General features: G+C 44.3%; 1 protein-coding gene across 6 annotated transcripts in view; it reads right to left on the bottom strand.

Annotated features, from left to right (window-relative positions):
• Nucleotides 1-18,443, bottom strand: part of MANBAL (mannosidase beta like) — a 32,303-nt gene extending 13,860 nt beyond the window's left edge. The window contains exons 1-3 of one of the 6 annotated variants that reach the window (XM_059706089.1): nucleotides 17,744-17,849; nucleotides 13,088-13,336; nucleotides 699-903 (exon numbers count right to left, since the gene is read on the bottom strand). In XM_059706089.1, the coding sequence (XP_059562072.1) occupies nucleotides 699-903; nucleotides 13,088-13,104 (222 nt within the window). In that variant the 5' untranslated portion in view covers nucleotides 13,105-13,336; nucleotides 17,744-17,849. Of the gene's footprint in view, nucleotides 1-698; nucleotides 904-13,087; nucleotides 13,337-17,743; nucleotides 17,850-17,964; nucleotides 17,986-18,378 lie in introns of those variants that run through there. The other 5 variants (XM_059706090.1, XM_059706094.1, XM_059706093.1 and 2 more) reach the window with 5 other exon arrangements.
• Nucleotides 18,444-19,472: the final 1,029 nt, after the last annotated feature.

The following is a 19,472-nucleotide window of genomic DNA, read 5'->3' as shown; positions in this document are numbered from 1 at the left end:
ACAGAGAAACAGGGCAAGTGACACAAAGACGCAATCAGCCAAATCCTGCATGTGGATATCCTAGATGACAATGACCTGCTTTCACCAAGATATTAATATCTTGAGAAAAGTAAGGGTGGTGGTGGTGGTGGTGGTGGTGTTGGTGGTGGTGAAAGGAGGGTGTATAACTACAGAATAAGAGTCAAAGCAACAAAAAAGCCAATCTGATCATGTCATTCTCTTACTTAAAACCCTCTGGGCTCTGCTGACTCTTCTGCATCTCTCTCATCATGTCCCCTCTGAGCTCTAACCACCATCACCTGCATTCAGTTCCTTGAACTAACCCCTCCTTTATTCCTCAGGCACTTACCATGCAGTTCCCTCTCCCTTGGGGAGGAAACGTGACCTAGCCACTCAGGTCCCCTCTTGCCATCACCCTCACAGCACCTGTACTTCTCAGATGTGTATGTTTCACATCTGCCCTTGAGGGCAGACACCTCCTCTTTTAGCAGAGTGTAACACGAAATAAAAATCTGCTCAACACACATGTGAACACATAAAGTATTAATCACATGGTTCAACGTCACCAGGCAGGAAGTTAGGGACACCTTATCAGTAAAGCCCAGCATAGTCCCTGCTGATCTTTGTTGCTGTGATATCTATTTTTACTACCCAGACCCACCCTGGGAGCTAAGGGACACAAAGAAGGAAGGACTCACCGCCTCGTGGGACTTGGGAACAGGTATGATGATGGCCAGCACACAGATGAGCTGGAAGATGGCCCCCAGGAAGAGTCCATACCGTAGCAGGTTCTCCAGGAATGTGGGCTCAGGCACCTCAGGAGGTGAGAAGTCCAGGTCAGAGGCCATGGCTCCGGCTATCTGAGGTCTCCTCTGAGGACTCACCACACTCCACAGCCAACTTCTAAAGGCAAAGGGTAAGTGTCATTTTCTACAACTGACTTTTAAATGGTACCATTACACAGCACACACACACATATATATGCAAGAATATATAAAACAATGGTGGTGAAATCAATTATTGAATCTAGGTGGAGTATATATGGATAGTCATTGAACCATTCTTTCAACTTTTTGGCATGTTTGGATTTTTTTCCAATTATAAAGTTAGGAAAAAATAAGTAAGTAAATGCAAACACTTCAACAAAAATCTCAAATCAACACACATTTACTGAAGGCCTGCTATGTTTTTTATGTGTTCATTTATTCATCTAGTCATTCATTCAACAAATACTTAGTGAACACCAAGCATTGAAGAGTGAGTAAAACAGACATATTTCTAGTCTCGTAGGGTCTACATCTCAGAAAAGAGGCAAAAACACATTCAGATGTGAAACACCAGCTATTTACAACTGTTTAAAAAAGAAGAAAAAAAAAACTTAAGAAGGGCATGATTTATTTTGTATAAAGTGACAGGAAGTGCTCTCTGAAGGAGAGATGGGAATAAAGTGGCAGAGATATGAAATGTGAGAGTACACCATAGAAACATCTCAGGGCACATATCCCAGGCAGAGAGAAGCACGCGAGAGGCCCTGGGGGCCAGGATATGAGTCCAAAATGGCCAGAGCGGGGAGCTCAGGAGGGAGAGAGGAGAGAGGTAAAATCAGAGACGAGTGGGGGCTGACCTTGCAGAACCCTCACACTTTCGATTTGATTAACATGTAAAGCCATGGAAGTGTTTGGGGCAGAGAAGTGACATGACTTGACTTACACTAATGAGGGGAGGAGGGGTGTAGAGTGGACACGGAGATCAGTGAGGAGGTTACTGCCAGTAACTCAAATAAGAGATGCTGGGGACATGGATGACAGGGGCAGTGGTGGAGGGTCTGGCTTCGGCCCACCTCCAGCCTCTCCTTTTACCTGGCCTCCCACTCCTAATACCCTGGTCAAGCTGAAAGAACTGCCTGTAATTCTCTAAAAGCACCAGGCTCTTCCTCCAAGGCTGAGCTCTCAAGTGCCACCTCCCAAGCATGTCTTTCTTATTGCCACCTTCCTGACTGAACTACTCCCCCTCTACCACAGCACTCACAAGTGGCTTCCTTCTGCCCACCTCAACGAACAAGGGGCTAAATTACTTTGGAACCAGGCCCACCTGACTCCAAAGCCCTTTGTTTTTTCAGAGATCTGTGTCACAGTGCAATTTTCTGTGAAATCTGAGCTAATGTGGTGGCCAAGAGTCACATGTGGCTATTGAGAGTTGAACTATAGCTAGCCCAAGCTGAGAATGACTGTTAAGTTAAATACACACTCAACTTAGAAGATGATATGAACATAAGAATGTAAAAGATCTCGTTAATAATGTGTTATCTTGATTATATGTTGAAATGATATATTGGGTTAAATTGATTACATTATCAATTTCACCTGATTTTGAAAAGAAAGAAGAAAGTTAGAGGATTCACTTTCTGATTTCAAAACTTGTTACAAAGCTACAATAATCAAAACAGTGTGGTACTGGTATAAGGATCTAGGCCAATGGAATAGAATAGAGTGCCAGGAAATAAATCCTCACATATACAGCCAATTCATTTCCGAACAAGGGTTATAAGATCATTCAATGGAGGAAGGACAGTCTTTTCAACAAACAGTGCTAGCAAAACTGGATATTCACATACAAAAGAATAAAGCTGGACCCCTACCTTATACCATATACAAAACTTAATTCAAAATGGATCAAAGATCTAAACTCAAGAGCTAAAATTATAAAACTTATGGAATAAGACAAAAGGGAAACTTTTCGTGACATTGGATTTCTTGGATGTGACACCAAAAGCACTGGCAACAAAGAAAAAAATAAAATGAACTTCATAAGAATTAAAGATCTTTTGTGCATCAGAGGACATTATCAAGAGAGTGAAAAGACAAATTGAAAAAGTTTGGTGGTGTCTCAAAAAGTTAAACATAGAAATTACCGTATCATCCAGCAATTCCACTCCTTGGCATATACCCAAAAGAACTGAAAGCAGGACTCAACCAGATACCTGTATATCAATATTCACAGCTGCATTATTCATAATATTCAAAAGATGGAAATAGACAAGCGTCTATCAACAGATGAATGGATAAATAAAATGTGGTATATACATACAAAGAAATATCATTAAACTATTAAAAGGAATAAAATTCTGATACACAAATAAACCCTGAAAACATTATGCTAAGTGAAATAAGTCAGACACAAAGGATAAATGTTGTATCATTCTACTTATATGAGGTACTGAGAGTAGGCAAATCCATGAAGACAGAAACGAGAATAGAAGTTATCAGGGGTTAAAGGAGGAGTGGGGAATTAACCAGAGGCCGGGTGCATGGATTCGTGCACCAGTGGGGTCCCTTGGCCTGGCCTGCGGGGAATCGGGTCAAAACAGGCTCTCCAACATCCCCCCTCAGAGGGATCCCAGATTGTGAGAGGGCGGTTCTCGGGTGATGCATCCTGGAATCAGGCTCCCTCCTCTCTGGTTCCAGGTGCCTCACCTGAGAACTGCAGCTGCCAAGTCACCACAGTTCAGCAGCTCCTGTGTTGAGCGTCTGCCCCCAAGTGGTCAGTGCACATCATAGCTACCGGTCGGAGCGTCTGCCCCCTGGTGGTCAGTGCGCATCACAGCTACCAGTCCGAGGGTCACTTAGGCTTTTTTTTTTTTTAAAATATATTTTATTGATTTTTTACAGAGAGGAAGGGAGAGAGACAGAGAGCTAGAAACATCGATGAGAGACAAACATCAACCAGCTGCCTCCTGCACACCTCCCACTGGGGACATGCCCGCAACCCAGGCACATGCCCTTGACCGGAATCGAACCTGGGACCCCTCAGTCCACAAGCCGACGCTCTATCCACTAAGCCAAACCAGTTTTGGCCACTTAGGCTTTTATATATATATAGACTAGAGGCCGGGTGCACAAAAATTTCTGCACTGGGCGGGGGGGGGGGGTGGTCCCTCAGCCCGGCCTGTGCCCTCTCGCAGTCTGGGACCCCTCGGGAGATAACGACCTGCTGGCTTAGGCCTGCTCCCGGGTGGCAGAGGGCAGGCCCAATCCCTAGGTGCAGCCCCTGGTCGGGCTCAGAGCAGCGCTGATTGGGGAGTTGGGGCGCTGCCCCCTGTCATGCACAGAGCAGGGCGGATCGGGAGGTTGCGATGCCACCCTCAGTCATGCTCAGGGTAGGGCCGATTGGGGGGTTGGGGCACCGCCCCGTCACACTCAAGGCAGGGTCGATGGGGAGGTTGCGGCGCCACCCCTTCACGCACAGAGCAGGGCCAATCAGGGGACTGGGGCGCTGCCCCCTGTCACTCACAGAGCAGGGCCCATCAGGGGGGTTGGGGCTCCGTACCCTGTCATGCACAGAGCAGGGTCGATCAGGGGGTTGAGGAGCTCCCCACTGTCACTCACAGAGTAGGGCTGATAGGGGAGTTGGGGCACCGCCCCATCACACACAGAGCAGAGCCCATCAGGGGGTTGGGGTGTCACACCCTGTCACACTCAGGGCAGGGCTGATGGGGAGGTTATGGCTCTACCCCGTCACACACAGAGCAGGGCCCGTGGGGGGGGTGTGTGTTGGGGTGCCACCCTCCATCACCCACAGAGCAGGGCCGATCAGGGGGTTGGGGCACCACCACTGTCACACTCAGGGCAGGGCCAATGGAGAGGTTATGGCTCTACCCTGTCACACACAGAGCAGGGCCCGTGGGGGGGGGGGGGGGGCGCTGCACCCTGTCACACACAGAGCCGCAGGGTGATCAGGGGGTTGGGGAGCTCCCCCGTATCAGGCACAGAGCAGGGCTGATCAGGGGGATGGGGCGCCCTCCCCTGTCATGAACAGAGCAGGGCCGATAGGGAGGTTGTGGCCCCGCCCTGTCACACACAGAGCTGCAGGGCGATCAGGGGGTTTGGGCGCTGCCCCCTGTCACGCTGATCCTGGGGCTGGGAGGCATATTACCCTTTTACTCTATAGCATAGAGGCCTGGTGCACGGTGGGGGCCAGCTGGTTTGCCCTGAAGGGTGTCCTGGATCAGGGTGGGTGTCCCGCTTGGGTGCCTGGCCAGCCTAGGTGAGGGGCTGAGGGCTGTTTTCAGGCTGGCGGGTGACTGAAGCTTCCAACTGCTCCTTTTTTTCTTTTCTTTTTTTTTATTCTGGGCCAGCTTTTGCTCTGAGGCTTGGCTCCAGCTCTTAGGCCTCGGCTGCTGAAAGCAGGTATCTGGTTTGTTTGGGTTCTATAATCGAAACACTGTTTCAGCTCCAGCTCTGAGATCCTGGCTGGCTGAAAGCAGGTTTCTAGGGTTTTGTTTAGCTTCTATATTTGTAACAATGTTTCAAACTGCAAGCTCAGAGGCCGACAGCGGCAGGCAGGGAACTTTGGAGTCCTCTGTCACTGAAGCAAGCAAGCCTCATGTTTGCTTCAAGCTGCCTGGCTGCCGGCCGCCATCTTGGCTGGCAGTTAATTTGCATATCACCCTGATTAGCCAATGGGAAGGGTAGCAGAGGTATGGCTAATTACCATGTTTCTCTTTTATTAGATAGGATGGGTACAAAGTTTAAGTTTAGCATGATGAAAAAGTTCTGGAAATAGAGGATGGTGATGGTTATACAATATTGTGAATACCACTGAACTGTATAGTTAAAATAATAAATTTTATGTTATGTTTAGTTTACCACAACAAAAAATAATTTTATGTTCCTTTTTACTTTTTAAATGTTGCTACTAGAAAATTTACAATTACACCCGTGGCCTGCATCGTATTCCTATGGCATAACTCTGGCTAAAGACTGTCCTTAGGTCTTCCTCTACTTTGGCCCCACAGCTCATTGCTTTGCCACATTTTCCAACATGAAGGAGGAGTGACTAAAGTATACAAAAATGACCTTCTAACTAAGGAGACTGGGACTTACGCAAATATATATTGTATCTTTTTCAACCTGGTCACTGAGGAAGGTCCTGTGCTGAGCCAACAAGGTGGTCGCCTCTTCACACCACTTGTCCTCTAGGAATCGCCTTCAAAGCCTGAGCCCACCTCCCCCTTTTCTCCCCAAAGTTCTCAGAGCTGGCAGATCTTCATCCTCCCGGGGAGAATTTGATTTCTGGAAAGCACCCAACATCATCTGGATCCAAGTGTGGTGAATCAGGTGGGGCCGCAAGCTCAGGAATACCATTTTTGGTCAAATACAAGGTATGATGCTAAGGCACCAGGCAGATTTTTGGGGGTGGATCATAAACTGGCCCTGAAATGAATTCCAACACAGCTTGTGAGAACAGCTTCACTGGAGGAAACCTACAGCCCCAACAAGGCTGTATATACTATGCCATGTAAATAACAAGGTGTAAGAAAGGCCTCTTATTTCTTCAGTTGCACCTTATAAACACATTTTTTTAAAATGCCTTCAGAAGCCCTCTCTCTCTCCTCTCTTCTCCCTCCCCTCCCCTCTCTTTCTCTCTCTCTCCCCCCCCCCTTTCTCTCTCCCTTTCCCCAAGCCCTCCCCCATGCTCGTTTTCCTTGCCTCTTTCTCCTAACTCCAAGGGTTCATTTTTTTTTTCTTTTCCCTCTGTAACTTATTTCCTGATCTCATTTCTTCTGCAGCTCACTTCTTCTAACTCTGTGACTCTAAATCAGCGGTTCTCAACCTGTGGGTCGCAACCCCTTTGGGAGTTGAACGACTCTTTCACAGGGGTCGCCTAAGACCATCGGAAAACACATATATAATTACAAATTGTTTTTGTGATTAATCACTATGCTTTAATTATGTTCAATTTGTAACAATGAAATTGGGGGTCACCACAACATGAGGAACTGTATTAAAGGGTCGCGGCATTAGGAAGGTTGAGAACCACTGTTCTAAATAAACTTTTCGGGGGTGAGGGGGGGAATGCGTTCAAGGTTTACCCTTAAGGTTGTAACAAGCCTACTTGACTTATCAATACTTAGATTTATTAGTGTTACCAACAACAACACTGTTATATTTTCAGTACAATAAAAACATGGGCCCTAGTTGGTTTGGCTCAGTGGATAAAGCTTCGGCCTGCAAACTGATGGGCCTGGGGCTGGATTCTGGTCAAGGGCATGTACCTCAATTGCAGGCTTGATCCCTGGCCCTGGTTGGGGCACATGCAGGAGGCAAGTAATTGATGTGTCTCTCTCACATTGATGTTTCTCCCTTCTCTAAAAATCAATGGAAAAATATCCTCAAGTGAGGATTAACAACAACAATAAAAGACATGGGACCAGAAGTCAGGAATCCTGCGCACAAACCCTGACTCCATCAGCAATTAGCTACACTTTGGGCCCATCTCTTGACCTCCTGTTCTCAGGAGCCAAACAACAGTATCTATTCAAAGCCATAATGCATTTAGTCTTTTTTTTCTCATGGCAATTAGGCAATATATAACAAGAGCCATAAAAGTGATTATATCCTTTGACTGAATAACTCACTTCCTAGAATTTAAAGTAAGGAAACAATTCAAAGGAAGAAAAAGGCTTCAGGTATAAAAAAGTTCATGGCAGTGCTATTCATAATACTGAAAAACAGGAAGCAATGAAAGTGTCCAACAATTAAAAACCAGTTAACCCAATTAAGGCAGATCATGGCATATTCCCCTTCACTAAAAAGGCAAATATAAATGTGTATCAGGTCAGGGGAAAGTCTTTGAAAAATAACATTAACTGAAAAAAGAAAACAAAAATGGTGATGAAAGGAGTCTTGACTTGGAATGAACACACAATACAGTTTAAGATGATGTGTTGTGGAACTGTGCACTTGAAACCTATAAATTTTGTTAACCAGTGTCACCCCAATAAAGATATAAAGCATATAAAAATACAAATATGTCCCTCCCAAATAAAAAACTGTATCACAAAAAAAGAGAAGAAAAAATAAAACAATTATATAAACACTGTGATTGCAACAATGTAGAAACTGTGATTTCTTTGGCTAAAGATCAAAAGAGGCCATAGGAAAATGTAAATAGTTGCTGTTAAAGTGAAGGAATCATTAGTTTTAATTTTTGGAATAATGTTGAAACAATGAATACAATTTACAAGGAAAATTCTGCCCTGGTCAGTATGGCTCAGTTGGTTGGAGCCTCATCCTGTATACTGAAAGGTTTTGGGTTCGATTCCCGATCAGGGCACATACCTAGATTGTGTGTTCGATTCCTGGACATATAAGAAGGCAACCAATCGTTCTCTCTCACACCGATGTTTCTCTCTCTCCCTTCCCCTCTAAAATCAATAAGCCTATCCTCCAGTAAGAATTTTAAAAATAATAATTACAAAATTAAAAAAATAAAAGGAAAATCCATGCCCTATGTACTTCCTTCACAAGACTTTTACAGGGTTTAATGAAGCACTGTCCAATAAAACTTTCTGCAAAGATGGAAATGTTCTATATTTGTGCTCGTTAATATGGTAGTCACCAGCAACACCAGCCTGCCTGCCAGTATTTCTGGGTTCTCCTTTCCTGATTACAGAAGTCACAAGAGTCCTACTCATCCTTCAGTTCTCAATTAGGAGCATTACCCTCAGGCTTCCTGTGACAGGCTTTGTTCACTCCCCATTACCCCCAACACACCCTGGCCACTGTCACAGCAGTAGCAGTGAAAAGATCATTTTCCAGAGTACACACACACTCATCTCATTCACTTTACAACCAGTCTGGGAGGCAGGCATTACCAATGAGGATGAGCTTCCATGGCCCTGCCAGGGATTACTTGGCTGAGAAGTGGCAAAGTCAGGATTGAAACTGGCTCACTCCTCCAGACCCTGAACTCTCACCCACTAGATCAGTGATGGCAAACCTTCTGAGCTCGGCGTGTCAGCATTTTGAAAAACCCTAACTTAACTCTGGTGCCGTGTCACATATAGAAATTTTTTGATATTTGCAACCATAGTAAAACAAAGACTTATATTTTTGATATTTATTTTATATATTTAAATGCCATTTAACAAAGAAAAATCAACCAAAAAATGAGTTCGCGTGTCACCTCTGACACGCGTGTCACCTCTGACACGCGTGTCACCTCTGACACGCGTGTCATAGGTTCGCCATCAATGCACTAGATCAATGGTTTTCAAACAGCTGTGGGAACCATTTCCAAAGCTGTAACCAGCACTTTTTTCTTTTTAACTTTATTAGCCAGCACTTTAAATAACTGACAATATAGAGGGATCATACCTCAATATAATAAAAGCCTTATATGACAAACCTACAGCCAACATCATACTCAATGGGCAAAAACTAAAACCATTTCGCCTAAGAACAGGAACAAGACAGGGATGCCCACTTTCACCACTCCTGTTCAACATAGTACAGTAGGTCCTCGGGTTATGTCGGAGATCCGTTCCTACAGCGCGACATAGTCCCATTTTCACTGCAAGTCGGAACCCACCTACATCACTCACATGGAGCACACACACGCAGCAGTAATGAAGTGAAACAGTAAAAAAAAATTAAAAGAAAGATAACAATTCATGACCTTTACTTGTGGTAAATAAATAATAAAAAATATAAAGCACAAATGTACATATGTCGAAATGACGGTACTTTTTTTTTTAATAAATAAATGGGAGATGGGGACGCTAGCCATAGCGTTCAGACAAGAAGAAATAAAAGGCATCCAAATCGGAAAAGAAGTAAAACTCATTATTCACAGATGACATGATATTGTACATAGAAAACCCTAAAGACTCTGTCAAAAAACTACTAGACTTAATAAATGAATTTGGCAATGTAGCAGGATACAAAATTAACACCCAGAAATCCATGGCTTTTTCATATACCAATAATGAACTCACAGAAAGAGAAATTAAAAAAACAATCCCATTTACCATTGCAACAAAAAAATTAAGATATCTAGGAATAGCCCTAGCCAGCTGGGCTCAGTGGATAGAGCGTCGGCCTGCAGACTGAAGGGTTGCGGGTTTGATTCCGGTCAAGGGCATATGCCTGGGTTGCAGGCTCGACCCCCAGTGGGGGGCGTGCAAGAGGCAGCCGATCAATGATTCTCTCCCATCATTGATGTTTCTATCTGTCTCCCTCTCCCTTCCTCTCTGAAATCAATAAAAACATATTTATAAAAAAAAAAAGATATCAGGAATAAACTTAACTAAGGAGGTAAAAGACCTGTACTCGGAAAACTACAGGATGTTGAAAAAAACAGATAGAGGAAGACATAAATGGAAGAATATACCATGTTCATCAACTGGTAGAATCAATATCATTAAAATGTCCATACTTACCCAAAGCAATCTATAGATTCAATGCAATACCCATTAAAATACCAACATTATATGTCACAGAGCTAGAACAAACCCTCCAAAAATTCACATGGAATAAAAAAAGACCCCAAATAGTCAAAGCAATCCTGAGAAAGAAGAACAAACTTGGAGAGATCACAATACCAGATATCAAGCTACATTACAAAGCCACTCTTCTCAAAACTGCCTAGTACTGGCACAAGAACAGGCATATAGACCAATGGAACATAACAGAGAACCCAGAAATCAACCCAAGCCATTATACTCAATTAATATTTGACAACGGAGGCAAGGAAGGATGACAGGAAACCATAAAAATCTTTTTTTAAAAATTTCTTTATTGATTAAGGTATTACATATGTGTCCTTATCCCACCATAACCGCCCCCCGCCCAACCTCCCCAACTCATGCCCTCACCCCCCTGTTGTCTGTGTCTATTAGTTACGCTTATATGCATGCATACAAGTCCTTTGGTTGATCTTTCCCCCTTACCTCCGCCCTCCCCTCCCTTCCCTCTGGAGTTTGACAGTCTGATCGATGCTTCTCTGTCTCTGGATCTGTTTTTGTTAATTAGTTTATGTTGTTATATCTGATAAGGGTTTAATCTCCAAAATTTATAGGGAACTCATACAACTTAACAAAAGGAAGATAAACAATCCAATAAAAAAATGGGCAAAGGACCTAAATAGATACTTTTCAAAAGAGGGCATACAGAAGGCCAAGACATATGAGAACATACTCAAAGTCACTAATCATCAAGAGATGCAAATCAAAATGACAATGAGGTACCATCACACACTTGTCAGAATGGCTATCATCAACAAATCAACAAACGGCAAGTGCTGGCGAGGATACGGAGAAAAAGGAACCCTTGTGCACTGCTGGCGGGAATGCAGACTGGTGCAGCCACTGTGGAAAACAGTATGGAGTTTCCTCAAAAAATTAAAAATGCAACTCCCATTTGACCCAGTATGGCATTTCCTCAAAAAATTAAAAATGGAACTTTCATTTGACCCAGTGATCCCACTTCTAGGAATATATCCCAAGAAATCAAAAACACCAATCAGAAAGGATATATGCACCCTTATGTTCATAGCAGCACAATTTACAATAGCTAAGAATTGGAAACAGCCTAAGTGCCCATCAGCAGATGAGTGAATTAAAAACTGGTACATCTACACAATGGAATACTACGCTGCTGTAAAAAAGAAGGAACTCTTACCATTTGCAACATCATGGATGGAAGTGGAGAGCATTATGCTAAATGAAATAAGCCAGTCGGAGAAAGATAAATATCACGTGATCTCACTCATTGTGGAATCTAGTGAACATAAACTGATGAACAAAAATAGATCCAGAGACATAGAAGCATCAAACAGACCATCCAATCTCAGAGGGAAGGTGGAGGTGGGTGTGGGAATGGGGGGGTGGGAGTGGGGTAAGAGATCAACCAAAGGACTTTGTATGTGTGTATATAAGCATAACCCATGGACACAGGCAGTAGGGGGGGTGAGGGCATGTGCTGGAGAGTGAGAATGGCTGGGGAGAAGTCAATGGGGGGGGGGGAGGAAACATATGTAATACTTTAAACAATAAAGAATTTAAATTAAAAATAAATAAATAATAGAAAATATCACAGTAGCAAGGGTGAGCATTGTGCCCAGCCTTTTTTTTCAGTCATATCCATCTACATCCAAGTATAGATGTTCTGGGTCAAAATTCAAAACCTATTTCTTTTGTTTTTTTGTAATCCTCACCCAGAGAATATGTTTTCGTTGCTTTTTAGAAAGAAAGGGAAAGAGAGGTACATCAGTTTGAGAAACATTGATCAGTTGTCTCCGGGGATGGAACCTGCAACCTTTTGGTGTACGTGACCACGCTCCAACCAGCTGAGCCACCTGGCCACAACTCAACATTTACTTCCTATTGTTTGATAAATGCTACACTGAGTCTAAAGTTTTTTACTTGCTACACTATAAGCTCCTGGACAACAGGGACCCTGGGTCCATCTTGAGTTTGTTCCTGGTCCTGACTGAAATATTTGGTAAATAATAAAGCCTATGCCTGTTTTCCACCTTTAAAACAAGAGCAGATGCCTCAACCAATTGCTTCACTTAACAATGAGGAGGAGCTGAGAGGCAAGGGTCTTGCTTAGGCTTTCCCAGTGAATCAGAGCAGAGATGAATATCCTGCAATCTCTCTAATCCTGTGGTGCTTAGACTTGCTAAAGAGCAAAGGGGCACCTGATCAGCATGGCTCAGTGGTTGAGCATCGACCCATGAACCTGGGCATGTGCCCTGACCAGGAATCGAAACAGGAGGTCATGGTTCAATTCCTGGTCAGGGCATATACCCAGGTCAATGTACAGTGTGGGATTTGCAGGAGGCAGCCCATCAATGATTCTCTCCCATCATTGATGTTTCTCTCTCTCCTCCTCCTCCTCTCTGAAATATATATAAATATATATATATATATATATATATATATATATATATATATATATGCAAGGGGGAAATTTCATACCCCTATCAGAATTTAATAAAAAGTGCATACTAATTTATTACCAAACATGGTAAATAATTTCATTACTATACCCCTTGAGGTTCATTTCTGAATGCCAGACACTAGTGGTCAGAGGCATTCATTTCAATATTTATTGAAAACCTACTATGTACATTCTAGTTTTTGCCATGGTGGTTCCATCCAGTTAGTGGCACTCATACATACACACATATAATGTAATGTCAGGATAAGTATTATAAATGTGGGGTGGTCAGGGAAGGGACTCCCTGAGAAGGTGACATTTCAGCAGAAGCAAGAAAGCAAAGGAACAAGTAATTAAAATACCTGTTAGGGAACCCCATGGTGAAGGAACAGCAAGGGATAAGGTCCTGTGGCAGGAATGAACGTGATGATCAAGAACAGGAGAGTAAGCAAACTGTGTCGGGTAAACAGGCCATTAAAAGGATTTTGGCTTTTCTTCTAAGTGAAAGAGAAGTCACTTGAAGATTCTTAGAAATAATAATGATAATGATGATGATGGCATGATCTGACTCATCTTAAAATGGTCCTTCTGGCTGCTGTGTGGAGAATAGACTGTAGGGAACAAGGAGATCAGTTAGGAGGTAACTATAATAGTCAAACAGTCACACTTGCACGAGGGTGGTGGCAGTGGAGGTGGGAAATTCTCAGGTTATAGATACATTTTGAAGAGAGAGCCAACACGGAGAGAAACCAAGATGGCGGCATAGGTAAACACCAGAAATTGCTACCTCGCACAACCACTTCAAAAATACAACTAAAAGACAAAACGGACATCATCCAGAACCACAGGAAAGCTGGCTGAGTGGAAATTCTACAACTAGAAGGAAAGAGAGAAGCACACTGAGACACAGAGGAAGTGCGGAAGTAAAGTGCAGAGGTACGGAGGCTCAGGTGGAAAGGGCTGGCAACTGAGGACACGGTTGTCTTTTTCAATCGGGAGGGAGACACACGCTCCCACTCTGAACTCCAGTTCTGGGAAAGTCTCTGGGGACCCAGACTCATACGGGGAGAAACTGGACTGTCTGGCAGCGGGCGGAACTCGAGGGTGGCTTTCTCTCAGAGGTGCTTGCAGTGATTACTGGGACACTGAGCCCAGGGCCTCTTAGGGTAGGACTGAGGAGCAGCCATAGCTGCTTGCTCCGCCCTGTTGATCCCCACCCAAGCTGTGCACAGAGGCTTTTGCATATGAAAGGCCTGGCCCTTTGCAATCTGAAAATTACCTAACAAACTGCAGCTGGGTCAGAGAGACCCAGAACTTCCAAAAGAAGGCCCAAGACCCACAGCAGCTTGCATTGCTTCACAGCTGGGCCTCATCTGGGCACCTCCAAACCCCAAACGAAGAGGAATCTGCAGACCTCCATAGCTCCTGCTGGGTAGCCTCAGGCAGAGATCCAAGAGCCAGTGTACCCAGTGGTTAGAGTGGGACCACCCAGATTACAACTCCTCAGATCCATAAGGGACACACTCAGGGGACAGACTCTGTGAGCACCAAAGCCCCACTGAAGCAAGTCTTGCCCCAGAAGGGTGTCTCCAGCACAGAAGTTCTCCCACTGCAGACACAGCTGATTCTCACAGACAATTGGCCTGGAGGTCAATTCCTCCCAGTGATACCTACAACAATCAAGGCTTAACTACAACAAGACTGTGCACAAAGCCCACAAAGGGGTGCACCAAGAGTTTCCACCTCGGGTAATTGGGGAGGCTGAGCCACTGGACCCTATAGGACACCTAGCACAGAAAGCCACTCTATCAACACAGAGAAGCATAAAAAATGCAGAGACAAAGAAACAGGTCACAAATGACAGAAATGGCGGAAAGCAAACTACTGGATATAGAGTTCAAAACCACACTTTTAAGGTTTTTCAAGAATTTTCTAGAAACCACCGATAAATTTAGTGAGACCCTCAAGAAATCTAGTGAGACCCTTGAGGATATGAAAAAGGACCAACTAGAAATTCGCCGAAACCGGTTTGGCTCAGTGGATAGAGCGTCGGCCTGCGGACTGAAAGGTCTCAGGTTCGATTCCGGTCAAGGGCATGTACCTGGGTTGTGGGCATATCCCCAGTAGAAGATGTGCAGGAGGCAGCTGATCGATGTTTCTCTCTCATCGATGTTTCTAGCTCTCTCTCTCCCTTCCTCTCTGTAAAAAAATCAATAAAATATATTTTAAAAAAAAAAAGAAATTAAGCATACACTGACTGAAATAAAGAATATCATACAGAGATCCAACAGCAGACTAGAAGATCGCAAGAATCAAGTCAAAGATTTGAAATACAAAGAAGCAAAAAACACCCAACTGGAAAAACAAAAAGAATCCAAAAATATGAAGATAATGTAAGGAGCCTCTGGGACAACTTCAAGCGTACCAACATCCGAATTATAGGGGTGCCAGAAGAAGAGAGAGAGCAAGATATTAATCACCTATTTGAAGAAATAATGACAGAAAACTTCCCCTACCTGGTGAAAGAAATAGACTTACAAGTCCAGGAAGCGCAGAGAACCCCAAACAAAAGGAATCCAAAGAGGACCACATCATAATTAAAATGCCAAGAGCAAAAGACAAAGAGAGAATCTTAAAAGCAGCAAGAGAAAAACTAAATATCTGTACCTTTCAGGCCTTCTTATGCTCCAAGCCTTTCCCACGGCCTTTCCACCTCCCACCATGCTCTTCTCTTTGCCTGGAAAACTCCTACTCATTCTTCATTTCTTAGCTTACATGTCACCTCCACAGGAGGCCTTTCCTGATTACACTCTCTTGATGGTATCTCCCATGCCATTTATTCTCATGGTTTCCTCTCCCCCCACCTCATGGTTCATTTGAACATATTTCTCTGTGTGATTGATTAATGGAGCTGTCAGACATTAACTCCTAGTCTGTAAGCACGGTGAGGGTGGGGACTCACCTACTCATCATTGTCTTCTCAGTTCCATAGCACGTGATCAAGAAATGAAACTCCATAAATATTTGTTGAATGAATGAATGAATGGATCCTCCATACCAACCTCACATAGTATGGGATTAGCGGATGTTGAGTGAATTATAATAATTTCTGTCTGTATCCTCCAAGAGAGAGTGAGCTCTTTTAGGGTAAGATAAGGTCTCTTTTGTTGTTAATCCTCACTGGAGGATATTTTTCCATTGATTTTTAGGGAGAGTGGAAGAGAGGGAAAGACAGAGAAACATTGATGTGAGAGAAACACACCAATTGGTTGCCTCCTGCACTAGCCCTGACCAGGGCCCAGGCCGGGGAGAAGCCTGCAACCAAGGTGCATGCCTTGACTGGAATCAAGCCTGCGACCCCTTGGTCCGCAGGGGACGGCTCTATCCACTGAGCCAAACCAGCTAGGGCATGTGATTAGGTCTTAATTCTTTTTTGAATCGTCAGCATCCAACCCCTCTCCTCCTTGATCTTCTATGAAGTAGTTATCTATGCTGCACAACAAATTACTCTGAAATTTAGGAGCTTAAAATAGTAGAGTCTCCTTTCAAAAGTGCAGGATAAATCCCAAGACTAATCCATAATAGAGAACAGTTTTTCCGGAAAAAACAAACAAACAAACAAACAAAAAAAAACTGGTCCTTTGTTAATTAAGAAAGCTTTTCTTAATGGAGGGAGGAGATAGTCGCCTCCTGCCTGCAGCAAAATCTTAAAGAATGTGGTCAATTTACATCTGAAAAGACCAGGGAGGCCAAAAACCTGTCTTGCAAGGCTCCAATGTGGTTCTCCAGAGCCGCTTGAAAGTAAAAAGTAATTTGCCTCATGAAAAATCTAGAAGACAGAATTAAATCTGTTGGTTAAGTATTGAGAAATGAAATCTAGAAAACACTGCTTTCCTTAAACTAAGGACAATTAAAGGTTATGTCAAAGTCTTTCAGGTAGAAACTGGTTTCACACTGATCTTAAAGGGCTCCAGTTACCTTGCCAACTCAGTATTTGGGAGACCCAGGATATGCCTAAGTTTAACCTAGGTTCTAGATAATGTGTTTACTTAAATATGTATCTTGTTGTTTAAAATTGTTTAACTAGTGCTAATCACCTAAAAATTAAGGCTAAAAGTTCTAGCTACCTGGAAAGCATGGCCTTGGTGTGATAGGAGGAAAAAAGAAATGTTAAATGGATGGTAGACCAGTGAGCTGGGACTGGTCACTAATGGTGGGTTGTGAGAAGGGCTGGTCGTGGCCTAACTTCTCCTTCCTTGGTACCCCTGAAACGTCAGAGGGTACTTGTGATGAGAATGGACTTTATCTCTGTGGCCGTCCTCCCTATAGCTTCTAACACCAATCTAATTGAGCAAATCTGAATAAAGCATAGACTTTAGTTAATAACTTACTAATATTGGTTCATTAATTGTGAAAAATGTACTTTACTAATGTAAGATGTTTAATAGGGGAGTTGGGTGTGGGGCATATGGGAACTCACTGTAGTATCTTCACAATATGTAATTATGTAAATCTAAAATTGCTCTAAAATAAGTTTACTGAAAAAGTCAATATTTCAAAATAAATAACCCCGGAGACGTTTATAGCTCTCCAGACTTAGCAAATTGAAATAAAATCTTCTCTGAGACTGAAAAACCCAGATTCCAAGTGTGTTGGTAGGGGATTCTTGGCTTCTAATGAAGCGATTTTAAAATTCTGTTCTTAGCCCACAGGCGTTGCTCAGGGTACGGGAATTTGCCAGGTTTGTCCCCATTGTGGGGCGTGCAGGAGGTAGCCGATCAATGATTCTCTCTCATCATTGATGTTTCTATCTCTCTCTCTCTCCCTCTCACTTCCTCTCTGAAATCAATTTTAAAAATTTTTTTCTTTTAAAGGCATGCCTCATTTTAAAAAATAAAATAAAATTCTATTTTGAGAAGTCAACTGAAACAGACTAGGGAATAGAAAAATCAATATCATGAGTTGGTCCCTGTCCCATAGCAATGGGCTGCGTATAACCAGACCCATCATCCCCTTACAACAAATTCCCAAGAATGCTCCAAAGTGGGTTAAAGTTTTGCAAAATGTCATCTCCCAGAGCAGTCAGACTGGAAGCCAGAGGGCTGAAACGGGGGTCCAGGGATCCTGCAAAATGTAATTAATAAACTAGAATTTGTTGCACCACTTAAAAAGTGTGAGGTTTCACATACTCGTTTCCCAGTTGCTCTGAAAAGAATTCACCCAACACGCAACTGCGCACCTTCACCAACTGCTTAGCATTCGCCATCTCATTTAATCCTCAGGTCAAGCGAGGAAGCCAGAGATGGCCCGCGGTTACACACAGCACCACGGGGCCCTCGGGCCTCGAACCCCGGAGCCTGGCTCCACCGGTCGGAGGAAAAGTCCGGTCAGAACCCCGAGGAACGCGGGGTTCTGGCCGGGACGGCGCCCGGCGAGGCCTCCGCCTCCCGGGAACTCAAGTTCCCTCCGCAAGTAACTTCCTAACGGCCCCTGGGAAGTTACTCTGGCCGCGCGCGGAGAGACCGAAACCGGCGGAGCAGAGCCGCCGGGACCGCAGAGCCGCGGGCCCCAGCCTACACCCCGCTCCCGCCGCCGCTGCGACTCCGCCCCGCCCCAAGCCCCGCCGGGCCGCCAGCGGTGCCGCCGCACTCACCTCCCGCGCCGCCGGCGCCTCGCCCCGGAAGTGGTTCTCCGCGACCACGGTTCCCGGAAGTGACGCGCCTAGCAACCAGCGGGCTCGGCTCCGCCCGCGTTGCTAAGGCTGGTGATTTGTTAGACTTTTGTCCGGACTCTGTGGGTTTGAGCCAGAGGGACAGGCCTGGGGAAGCAAGATCGAGACCTCCCCCACCCCCCTCGCTTCTCCAAATCTATCACTCAGCCCATGTCAGCAAACGTTTATAGATGTTTATTGGAGAAGCCTTAATTCTGTGCCAGGCCCTGCGCTAGGAGCCTACAATGCAGAGGGGAGACAAACAAGCACGTTCTTATCATTCTAACAGAACCACATTATTAGAATGCGTTCAGAACATTCACGGAGCACCAACTCTATGCCTTGTGCTGGTTACCGGGGCTACAGTGCTGAAGAGAACAGGTGCAATCTCTACCTTCATGGAGCTGACATCTGGTGGAGGGAGATAGACTAAAATAATTAAACGAACATGTAATCATACAATGTGATAAGTATTTGAAAGCCAAAGAATAGGATTCTGTGACTGAGTATGGGTAAATAGGGGGAAAGGAGATCTAGTGTAGTGTGTGGTAACCAGCCTCCAGCATGGACCCCCATGATTCATGATTCCTAGTATTCATGCCCTTGTGTAGTCCCCTCCAACACTGAATAGAGCAGACCAGTATAACCAATAGGATGTGGTGGAAATCATGGAGCATGAATTCCAAGATTAACACATAGAAGACATTGCTCTTCCTCTCTGCTCTCTTTTGATCACTCACGGGGAATCCATGTTGTGAAGACAAGCAAGTAGCCCTAGAAAGAGGCTCCCATGGGCCATAAATGAAGCCTCCTGCAAGCAACCAACTCTAACCTGCCAGCCCTGTGTGTATGCGCGACCTTGGGAGTGGGTCCTCCAGCCCCAGTGAAACCTTCCGACGACTTGCCAAAATCATAAAATATAACCTCACGAGAGGCATTGAGCCAGAAACACTCAGCAAAGTCATACTTGAATTCCTGTCTCGGAGAAATTGTGAAATAAAAAAATGCTACTATTTTAAGCTCCTAAATTTCAGAGT

The sequence above is a fragment of the Myotis daubentonii genome, chromosome 8 (genome assembly GCF_963259705.1).
Source record: "Myotis daubentonii chromosome 8, mMyoDau2.1, whole genome shotgun sequence".
NCBI classification, from domain to species: domain Eukaryota; kingdom Metazoa; phylum Chordata; class Mammalia; order Chiroptera; family Vespertilionidae; genus Myotis; species Myotis daubentonii.
This window is presented reverse-complemented; position numbering and strand designations above follow the sequence as displayed.